General features: G+C 35.5%; 1 protein-coding gene and 1 long non-coding RNA gene across 4 annotated transcripts; one reads left to right on the top strand and one right to left on the bottom strand.

Annotated features, from left to right (window-relative positions):
• Positions 1–4,107: 4,107 nt before the first annotated feature.
• On the top strand, positions 4,108–9,616 carry LOC115699080 (protein LONGIFOLIA 1). 2 transcript variants are annotated; one of them, XM_030626299.2, is made up of 5 exons: positions 4,108–5,248; positions 5,811–5,863; positions 5,955–7,922; positions 8,000–8,147; positions 8,597–9,616. In XM_030626299.2, exons 1-5 carry the CDS (start codon positions 5,092–5,094, stop codon positions 9,346–9,348), a joined length of 3,078 nt encoding a protein of 1,025 aa, XP_030482159.2. In that variant the 5' UTR covers positions 4,108–5,091; the 3' UTR covers positions 9,349–9,616. The 2 variants fall into 2 exon arrangements, with proteins under 2 accessions (XP_030482159.2, XP_030482158.2); XM_030626298.2 differs by having other exon boundaries at positions 4,117–5,248; positions 8,000–8,156.
• A 195-nt stretch (positions 9,617–9,811) lies between these two features.
• LOC115699081 (uncharacterized) lies at positions 9,812–11,729 on the bottom strand. Of its 2 annotated transcripts, none has more exons than XR_004008291.2 (3): positions 11,451–11,729; positions 10,985–11,278; positions 9,812–10,118 (listed from the first exon to the last, which is right to left on the bottom strand). It is a non-coding gene; the product is annotated as an uncharacterized LOC115699081 (long non-coding RNA). The 2 variants fall into 2 exon arrangements; XR_004008290.2 differs by having other exon boundaries at positions 9,812–10,176; positions 11,451–11,655.
• Positions 11,730–11,998: the final 269 nt, after the last annotated feature.

Here is an 11,998-nt window from a genome sequence, read left to right on the forward strand (position 1 = left end):
CCGAATCTAGTTTCTCCTCTAAGAATAATGCTACTACGGGGAAGAAGCCCCTTAAGTGTTGGCTTTGTCAAGGCCCACACAGGGTGGCTGATTTCCCCCACCAGTCCAAGTTAAGTACCATAAAGGCATCCATTTCTCAAGAGGAGCATGGATTATGGGAAGAAGATGAAGATGAAGACTATGTGCACACGAGAAATTGTTGAATGCTCTCAAGAAGCATGGCACGAGAGGAAAGAAAGCCCTTGGGAAGGGATTGATGTTTTTACAAGCCACTTTAAATGGAAAGTAGGCCAAGAGCGTGTTGATTGATACTGGCACAACACAAAACTTCATTTCCAAAACCGAAGCCAAGAGGATGGGCCTGAAACTGGAGAAGGATACGGGCTGCATGAAAGCAGTCAATTCAAAGGCCATGGCAATGATTGGAGTGGCTAAGAAAGTGAATATTAAGATTAACGGATGGGAGGGGCAACTGGACCTCGTAGCGGTTCACATGGATGACTTTGATGTGGTATTAGGAATGAAGTTTCTAGGTGAGAAAAGGGCCACTCCTATTCTAGCAACAGGAAATTTACTTATCATGGGTAAGAAACCTTCAATGGTTCCCGCAAAAGTAAGACAACCCCCAAAAGTCAATCTTCTATCGACCTTACAACTGAAGAGGGGCCTGAAAAAGAAGAGGCCAACATTTATCATCGCTCCCGTTGTGTATGATGAAAAAGTGGAGGAGATCCACTCTACTTGAAATTGGGCAGGTGTTAGATGAATACAAAGATGTAATGCCAGATGAACTCCCAAAAAAGCTACCTCCCAAGAAGGGAGATGATTATCGAATAGAACTGGTGCCGGGTGCAAAGCCCCCAACTAAAGCGGCATACCAGTTGTTTTCCCTAGAACTTAAGGAGTTAAAGAGGCAGTTAACGGGGATGTTAGAATCAGGGTTGATTAAGTCATCGAAGGCCCCATTTGGTGCGCCTGTGTTGTTCCAAAATAAGAAGGACGAGACCTTGAAACTATGCATAGACTATTGCGCCCTCAACAAAGTGACTGTACGCAATAAATACCCCATTCCTTTTATTGTTGATCTGTTTGACCAGCTAAGTGGGGCAAAATACTTCACGAAGTTGGATTTGAGATCAGACTATTATCAGGTTTGGATTGCAGAAGGGGAAGAACTAAATACGACTTGTGTTACTCAATATGGGACATTTGAGTTTTGTGTCATGTCGTTTGGGTTGACAAATACACCAACTACATTCTATACACTCGTGAATAGTCTTCCATTTAATACTTAAATAAGTTCGTGGTAGTGTACTTGGATGATATCGTGGTCTATAGTGCCACTTTAGAAGAGCATCGAGAACACTTGGTTGCGGTGTTCTAGAAGTTGAGGAAAGAAGAGTTGTATGTAAAGTGAGAGAAGTGCTCATTCGTTCAAGAAAGTATCAAGTTCCTGGATCATGTCATGGAGCGCGAGAGGATTGACATGTCAAGAAAGTATCCCTACTTTTCTCTATATCAAATCGAATCAAGTAAAATCCATGAGACAACAATCCTACGTTATCTATCCCTTTTGTCTTCCAAATTCTCCTAAAAAAAACCTTCTATCACTCCCAAAAGAGGGTTATCTCCCAAAATATAACAAACCAGTGAAGATGCCCAATAATTCACCTCATCCTCAATATCCTCTTTGTCTATTTTGACACATTTTTTTTTTGAAACCGAGACAAACCACTCCCTCTCCGATCTTATTTTCCAAAGGATTCAGAATAGGAAGTGGGAATTTAGGAATGCTTGTAGCATCTTCAATGAACACGACCTCTTCCAAGATTGATTTCCTTTTCTGCTTTGAATCCATTATCGTGGAGAAATCATTCCTTATCTCTGATTTCTTTCATTCCATCTCAATGTTTGATTGATCATTGTGCTCTGGATTGTCATTATAGCATCACTGTCTAAATCAGTTGTCGAGAATTCCACTGCATCACTGCCTTTTCTTTCCTAGTAATACCTCACTTTTTAGGTCGCCCCTTCCCTGCCATGGCCCATTTATTGTTGAAGAAGGAGAAATAACCTCATAACTAGTTGTATTATAGTTATTATGATGTTTTTTTTTTTTTTTTTTTTTTTTTTTTGTATTTTATATTTTATTTAAAGTTGTTGTGATGTTGATTTCTCATTATTTCTTTTTTACTTTTTGCCGAGTAAAATATATTTTTATAATTTTGAAATTTATAAATATACTTTTACAAACAAAAATTTTAGGGCGTAGAACTATAAATAAAACATTTTAAAAAAGAAAATATTTAAAAAAAAAAACCCTCAATATATTCATAAATTATACGTAAACCAACAAGTTCAACCCAAAATAATTCAAATGATGTGGATAGCAGTGTAGTTTTTTTTTTTCAATAATATACACAGGAATTATAATAAATGTACACAGGGCCGTCTTAAGGTGATGAGAGGCCTAGGGCGAAATTTGAAATGAGGCCTTTTATTTTAATAAAAATTAAAAATAAATTTTAATTAAATTTTGACACAGTATTAATTTCAATTCTTTTATCTCTGCGTAATAAATATTTTTTTTGCAACGTAAGCTAACTCGATCAAAGTAATATTTAATTACTAAGAACATCTATATTGAAGTCAGGGCCGGCCCGAGGAGGCGGAGCTAGGCACATTGCCTTGGGCCCACCTAGCTCAGGGGCCCAAAAAAAATTTGTTCCTTTTAAAATTACACATTTTGTTTTATTAATTTTAAAAAATACAACATTTTTTCTTAAATGAGGGTCCAAAAATATTTTTTTTCTATGGCCCACTAAATTTCAGGGCCGGCCGTGATTGAAGTGATATATATTTTAGCACATTTGAAAGAAAAAAAAAATAATGTGTTTAAATTATATATATTTTAAAAAAATAGATAATAAATATAAATCTTATTTATTATTAATATTTTAAAATTAAAAGTACTTTAATATATTTTTTTTTATACAATCTAATACAAATATTTAAGTTATAATATTATTATTTATCACAAATAATTAAAAGTATAAAAAGTAGGTTGGGAAGAATTGAACCTTGAACCTCAAGTCCAATAAAAGATCCACTTACCATTTGTGCTACATGTTTTTCATGTTTTTTGTTGAGTTAAATATTTATATATTATACGTTTTTATATGTATATATATTAATTTTAATTTTTTCGGGGCCTCCAAAATTGTGGGGCCTGGGGCCGAGGCCCCGGCTGCCCCACCCTTTGGCCGGCTCTGAATGTACATTACATTACAATCATATATATCACTGAACCTGAAACTGATCATAGCCAAATAGAGCAACCGATCACAGAAGCTCAAATCAATTGAGAAAAAATAAATTGGTTAAGAATTAATTGTGAAAACATTATTATTGCTAGCTAGCATGACAAAATAATTATGTGACAGTCACCTCTTAACATTCATATCCATCTGGAAAACACAAATGACAGCCACGAATTAAGGCTCTGTCACACACATATATACACTATACGTGTGTACAAAAATACATATAAAATGTAACCAAAAAAACAATTAGGAGAGACAAAATAATAATGAAAAAAGAAAAGAAAACTACAAACATAACATTTAGTTGCAGCACCGCTTGAGATTGGTTGTCGTTGTTATACATATTGAAATTGAAGATTAGTGATTCTTCATCATCAACCATGTGCGACCAAGGGTATGTTTGTAAACTTGGATTAGGCAAAGGCATGAATCATGATATTATACAAGGTTTTTCTTTTTTACTTCTTCTCCTTAGGCTTTGCAGGCTTTCCAGTACATAATTCCACTCACAAATATTTTCCTCTATTTCTGACACACTTCACATGCTATCTATCTAATATTATTATGTAGAAGGGAAAGAGAGAGAGAGAGGGAAAGGGTCAATGGGTCCAGACCCAGTGACCCAATGACCCACCCACATTTTATTGTCCACATGGAAATGGGAGATCTGACCCACATATTCATACCATTCCAACTCCTTCCCTGCTTCCTGCCTTGTTTCATTCTTCCCCAAATTTCCCTTTTACAATTTTAATTTATCCAAATATATATCTCTATCTCTTACTCTCTCTCCTCCTCATATTTGACCCACACATTCTAATTCCCTCTCCCTCTCTCTTACGTACCTATTATTATAACTCAAAAATGTTAAAATATAAACACAAAATAATAATAAAATATTAGCATAATGTGTCTCACATTCACCGCTTCTCATGCTCATATTCTTCACTTCACCTTCCCAAATTGCTAATTCAACATTGCCTTAACACCTACACTACATCCTCTCTTTATTCTTATTCTTATTATTATAATTTTAACTTAAACCTATATAAATAAATAAACCCTTTTTTCATAATGAGGCCCAGTTCTTTAATTTTGCTTGCTTTATCCAAGAGAGAGCCAAAAAGACAAAGCAGTACTCTTATGTATCTCTGGCTAAGGAAATCCAAAGAAACATCTCTTCTTGGGTCTGCAGAGAACTAATTCCCATCTGCACTTTTTTTTTATAGCATTAATAATACTTTATGGAGAGAAGTATACTTATATAAATTTAAATAATTTGTAGGGCTTCTTTTGGGAACCCTTATAACCATATATATTGTTTTTCTTTTCTTTATTCCCTGCCATTTTTGTTGCTTCTTGGCCAAAATATATTGTCTCTGAAATCCAATATTAATTTTTTCTTTTCTCGAGGATTGGGAAAAATTCTTCTTGGTTCTCTCTTCTTGTTCTATCCTTCTCATTTCTAAACCATTCTCTTAGTTTAGTCAGTACTAAAGGAACATATATCTATTTACCTCTGTACTTAATCCGGCCTGCACAGTCTTTCTGACCCTTTTGCCATCATAACTGGTAGTGTATACATACAAACATACATATATATAATATATATAAGCACTTGTCCATATACTCGTTGAAATTACTTATAATTAAAAAAAGAAAGGAAAAAAGAAGCAGAAATGGAAGCTGGGAAAGTGTAAAAGCATAGACAATTGAGTGTGTGAAGTTGGAAGATATATATATATATATATCTAAAGAGTTTGAGAAAATGTCTGCAAAGCTCATATATTCGTTATCAGATGAAAACCCAGATCTGCAAAAGCAAATTGGGTGCATGAATGGATTTTTTCAACTCTTTGACCGTCACCGTTACCTTGCTGCCGGACGAGTCAATAGCCATAGCCAGAAGAGATTGCCTCCGCCAGGTATATATATAGACACACTGTTTCTCTGTCTTTGTATGTATATTTATCAGTGTCTTTGAATCTTTGATCCTTGTAATTTTTTTTTTTGTTTCTCAACGTTGGTTTTGGTTCGTTGAGAAAATGTTTTATTTTTTATACGGTCATAAATTTATGATGGAATTTATAATTGTACGTTATTTTCTGTGCTTTCAATACAAGGAAATCAAACACGCGGTGCAGGAATTAATAAAGAAAATTATACTTTGTTGAGCAAATATGACATTGTATTTACTTTGTAAATAAATGGTTTGATTCTTTTTTTTAATAAATTTCACTCATAAATATTTATATATATAGATAACTGTACATATTATGCAAAGTCTAAGCCGGTTTACTTGATTTCCCACTGAGTCCTTTGGTAAATAATAACTGGTCTATTGCATAAGTTTTTAGGATTCTTCCAAGATTATTTAGAACAGCTCACTTTTATACTGGGAAATTTGCTATTCACTTTGCAGGCTTTTGTTTTAAAATAAAATCATTCATTTTAACATCTAACATTTGATTTGGATTTCTATCATAGGTGAAAATGGCAACAAAGCAGCAGAAACAGACGTTAAATTGGAAAAGACTTCAGTAAGAACTCGTTAACTTTATCACGTTTTATTCTTTTTTTTTCTTTTGGGGTAAGCTGAAGAGTAACGGCTATATAAAATTTTTATTGTAGGAAAAGAATGCAAAGAAAGTAGTTAAAGAGAAACGACGGAACTCCACAGAATCACCAAGAGTTTCAATTTCTTCCTCTTGTTCGTCTACCTTCTCATCTGTTCACCAAGAACCATCTCAATCCATCCAAGCAAATCTTGTTGAAACCCCATCGAGCGATCTGCCTGCGAACCAGCTGAATGGTTCTGCGCAGTTAAGCCGGAAATCTCTTGATCTACGAGATGTTGTTAAAGACTCAATGCACAGAGAAGCTCGCGGCTTATTGGTGAAAACTACAACCAAGGAAGCAGCGTTTCATACTCTGAGATACATAGACTCCCCTAGACCTTCAGAACCAGCCAAATCTGTCAAACCAGCAATTGCTGGTTTTAATGAATCGTTTCGAGTTTTTGGTAGGCGGAGTAGTAGTGAAGGGCCTAGGAATTCTTACGAAGGGAGGGATGATCGTGCTCTTTGTCGACCAAAGGATTTAAGAAGGCTCTCTTATGACGGAAGAGAATCACAGGACACACTCAAATCCACAGGAAAGTTCAAAGAACTTCCGAGGCTGTCACTTGACAGTAGACAAAGCAGCATAAGGGGTTTGAACTCTGAGACGAAATCAGCTTATCTCTTAAATGATCCTCGAATGGAGAAAAGGAATTGTGTCGAAGTGACTACCCTGCAGCAAGAACCAGGGAGTTCAAAACGAGCATCTAGTGTTGTAGCAAAGTTGATGGGATTGGTAGAGCCAATGCCAATTACTGATGATCTCTCTTCAAGGCACAATACATTGGAAAATGAAAAAAGTGATCCCTTTTCAATATCATCAAGAGCGACCCACACAAACAAGCATGATCATTTTTCTGGATCCCCAAAGAATTCCCAGAAGGACCTGACCTCCCAGATAAGAAATGGTGGCTCTGCAGCAAAGATCGCAGCAAATCAGAAAATTCCAATGGAAACAGCTCCATGGAGGCAACCACATGGGAACAAGGGTTCTCAACCTCCAGCTTTCAAGTGTTACGAATCACCCACAAAGGCCCCAACCGCACCATTGACAGTCTATGGTGAAATTGAGAAAAGGTTGGCAGATCTTGAGTTCAAAAAATCTGGAAAAGATCTCAGAGCTCTTAAACAGATACTTGAAGCAATGCAGAAGACAAAAGACACCTTAGACAGTAAGAAAGGTCAAAAAATTCTGTCTGGAGCAAGCGACAATGGAAGTGATCATAGCTCAAACTTGGGCAGTGGCCAGAGAAACCTACAAAGTAATACCTCATTTTCTCCAACTGCCAAAGGGTCTAGATCTCCACAACATTATAACTCCCCGATAGTCCTCATAAAACCAACTAAACTTCTAGGAAAAAACACCCCTCCAGCCTGCAACATCAATTCAGTTGACAGCTTGCAGGACTCGAGCAAGTTTCGTACCAGTAACTCTGCAGATCACAGAAAGGTATCTGTTGAGAAACAAACGAAACATTTAAATCCAAGGAACACGCAAGTCACAAATGCCTTGAATCGACACCATTCTTCCCAAGATAAAAATAACACGATGACATCAAGATCTCCACAGAATTCAAAGATGACTCACAGTGACAGTGAAGAAAACAGCACAAGCTCAGGTAGAAGCTCTGGAGCCATGAGCCCTAGATTACAACAAAGGAGGTTTGGTTTGGACAAACAGTCTGCTCCGGCAAGCCCTGATTCAAGCAGGACAAGAAGGCAATGCAGCAGGCAACCAATTGAATGCAGTAGCCCAGGTAGAAAATGCACGCCAAAGCCTTCCAATATGCAGCGAGCTAATGGCCAATTACGTGACACCAGGACCAACAGCAGAGACTTGAGTCACCAAGACATCACCATTTCTCTTCAATCTGAAAGTAGTATCAGCTTGGCCTCAGATGTAGACAATGAAGTCACGAGCATCATACAAGCTGATAAGATAAACAACATCTACTGCGAGCGCAATGGCCTAAAACCAAAAGTACGAGTTTCTGCTCTCATTTAGTCATACAATGAAGTTTAATTACCAGCTAACAATTTTTTTTTTCTTTCTTTCAGAACACAGCTGCTGGGTTCCCTGTAAACAGGACAATGACAGGAACAGAGAAAGCTACCTCAGAACAACCAAGCCCTGTCTCCGTTCTTGATGCATTCTATAGAGATGAGTCGCCATCCCCAGTGAAGAAGAAGTCAAATGCCTTTAAAGGTGAAGAATGTAAGTATTCAAGTTTAAATATTCAGAAGCATAAGACAACTTAACTTTTCTTGTTTAAGATAGAAAGGCCAAGCTTTCTTATACACCATATCACCAGTAAGGGTTTACACGATCTCAAAATATAGTGGTTGTTACATGCAACAAATATGACAAAGGAAGTAGCAAAAGAAATTTATGCCTAGCTGTAGCTTTTCATCCTAAAGATGGTGTCTTTAGTTACAGGGTAAACAGAAACCTAGTTTTACATACATGTGAGTCTCTGTCTCACTATTTACAAACCCTAGAAGATAAGCTCAGACCATGTACCAATTTTGGATAAGAAATTATACCTACACATTATGCTTACTGAGAGAGTACTGCTGCTGCAGTTAGATATGCATAGGTCCTCTATATGTTATTTTATCAAGTGCGCTAAATTCTCCCCAAATTTCTTGCTACAGATGATGAGACACCATACCCTGATGAACTGGACTGGGAGCTGATGCATATATATCAGCCATCCAACGACAGAAAATTTAATCTCAGCTCGGAAGTTGACTATAAAACACTAGTATACATCTGGGCTCAAACTAAACAAGAGATGAACTGCACTGACCTGGAGCGAATCATTGCCAATAATGCAGTTGTCTGTGATAGCACAAATCCAGACCACATATACATTTCTGATATATTGTCAGCATCAAATGTCTTCAAAAAATTTGAGTCAGACTGGATGGACATTCAATTCAACTCATCATACCACATGATCAACCCCAACATGTTCTTTGCATTGGAACAACTCAAGTCTAGAACACAGCTTTCGCACAATGAACACAGAAATGATAAGAGTCAACTGCAGAAATATGATAAAAAAGTTAACAGAAAACTAGTATTTGATGTTGTCAATGAGATTCTAGTTCGCAAATTTGTGGAGACAAATTTTCTGATTCAGTGGCTTTCACAAGAGAAACTGAAATGTAAAAAGCCAAACGGGCAGCGACTTCTTAAAGACTTGTGCTCGGAGATTGACCAGCTTCAAGGCAACAGCTCAAGCAGTAGTCTGGATTGGCCTATGGATTCGTCAGAGTATGAACAAGAAATCCCAGCAGTGGTGTTGGATGTAGAGAGGTTGATCTTTAAGGATTTGATCACTGAAGTTCTGAGTGAGAAATGCCGATTTGGTGGACATCGCAGGCAACTGTTTCCCAAGTAGGATATTGCTTTTGAATAAATATGTAGCCTTTTCTTACTCTAAGCCATCTTTTAGTCCTAGCTTCCACTTTCATAGTTATCTTTTCCATCCATATAATTGCAGAAAATCATAGCAAAACTTTTACCACTTTGCTAGCATGTAAATCCCTACCTTAGTCTAATGATAGGTGTACTATACATTCAATAGATGTAAATCTCTACCAGAGATATGTAAGGGTAAAATGTAAGGTACAACCAACCAACATGTATATACAACTTTAGTTCATAAATTCTCTAATCAGCTATATTTACTCTACTGAAAAAGGCATATGCGGAGACAAACTAAACCATATTCTCCAGCTTCCCATTAGTGAACTTGTGCAAGAACTGAATTTATTTCAATTTTATTCTCTATTATATAAAATTCAAAAGATTATTGATATTATTGTCATATAAAGTAAAATAAGAAAATCAAGATACACTAATACTCCGAATCTTAACTAGTTTATTATATATTGACATTGTGATTACATAAAAATTACTAAATGAATAATACAAGATCACTTAAAATATATAGGAGGGGCTTTTTCTAATACTTTGTTTACTTCTCGAGTTGATAATGGACCTCTCACTCTTGCAAGCCTTGATAGTAAGAATAAGATTGAAACCACAAAACCAAAGGAAACAAAAGTAAAATGCCAAAGAAGCTTCAAATTAATCGAGGTAGGACCATTTGCAGCAAAGTCGTTTTCTGATATAAATCAAGCTTTGCAAGTGTGAATGACATAGTACCTTCATGACAAACACCATATAGATGATCCTCATTAATCATTATGTAAAGGTCAAGTACCTTGATCAAACCATTGGAATAGAGTGAGAAAAAAACAAAATAAACCATTCTGTAGCAAAGGTTAAGTGCCTTGATCAAATTATTGATGTGAGAGCAAAACAAAAACACCTAAACTTTGTTTGATGTATACGTCAAGTTCCTTGATAATATTATGGAAAGAAAAAAATGCCATTTTATCACTCTTCCCAACAGGACAACTCCTGGATCCACAGTTCTAACATCTATATATAACCAAAACGAATGAATAAGGAATAGCTCTAATCTTCACACATCTATGCAATATGGCATGTTTCATGGTATGTATACATAACAGAAGGCATTTAACTCAGCTCGGTATGTTATAACAATTAGCAAGATATCTTAAACTAAATCTACAAACAGAACAGTTCAACCTTTACTTAATGTATGTATTAATATATAGAAATATATATAAAGGCTTTTAATTTAACTTACTGAAACAGAACAACCCAGCCTTAGCAACAAGTAAGATCACACACTTAATGAACAGCAACGTAAATAATATTAATATTAGCTCACCCAATAGAATATTAATGGATACCAAAGCAGACAAAATACAAATTATATATATATATATATATATAGAAAAATGTTATACATCATCAAAATTTATCATGAAAATCTATCAAGAATAACATGGCATGCCATAATTTTTTATTTCACTAATTTATGGTTCACTTTTTTAGATTATTTTTTAATAAATATATTGTCATAAGAAGCTAATTCATGATAATTTGTGACATCTAGCATTACTCATAAAGTCGAGAAGTTTAGAGCTTAAGGGAGATACCTATTGATGAAAATATTGATGTAGATGAAACCATCAATTAGGCAAGTGCCCAATTATTTGCTCTGGAAAGCCTGAAATCCATCACTCGCACATATTTGCTCTACTGCACCTTTCACAACTGCTCTAGCAAAATCATTGGCACCACCTGACTTCCTCACCACCTCCATCGCTCATGTTAAACTCTTCATATCTCTTCACACAACAATCCATATGCAGAAGCACCGCTCTTTCCGAATAACCCACATTACTGCCTAGTTGAGACTTATCAAACCACCATCTGCGCTTTCTTAGCAGCTGAAATTGAAGAAACAATAACAGAATTAAAACCTGTGAATGAATTTGAATCAATGAAATTCACACAACTTCTCCTCTGTATCCTAACTAGTCAAAAGTGAGCCTTAAGAACCAAAACAAAGTAAGAAACCATGGGATTTCGGAATTAAAATGAGCTCGTCAGCGTGCTCACCCGGGAATTCTAGGGTTTTGGATCTGCTGGTGCAAACATTAATGTCAATACATACTTGTATCCTTTATTTAATTTTGAATTCTTAGTACCAGTCAATAATACGAGAGATGGAGTGGATTTGGAGCTTGGAATTGGAATGGAAAAAAAAAAAAATCAAACCTGTAGGAATGAACTTAAAAAAAAACTTCAGGAATAAAATCTTGTGTCCCCTAAATTTCCGTCTTCTCTGTGTTTCAATAATCACAATACGACACGTGTTTATTAATTGAAAAACTCACACTAGTCTTATTGAGAAAAAAAAATCTTTTTTCTATTTAATTTTATTTTTTTTTTAACAAAAGCCTATCACATAATCATACAAAGTAATACTGGATACACACTTAAATTATACCTATTTATTATACACAATAATGTATAATAAATATTAGCTATTTATATTTTTAAGGAGATCATATCACTTTTTAGTTATATAGTTGAGATTAATTACACATTATTATGTGTATAAAGTGTGTGTAATTTAAGTGTGTCTGATTCATTCTTCCAAAGTA

Source organism: Cannabis sativa, chromosome 8 (assembly GCF_029168945.1).
Source record: "Cannabis sativa cultivar Pink pepper isolate KNU-18-1 chromosome 8, ASM2916894v1, whole genome shotgun sequence".
NCBI classification, from domain to species: Eukaryota; Viridiplantae; Streptophyta; class Magnoliopsida; order Rosales; family Cannabaceae; genus Cannabis; species Cannabis sativa.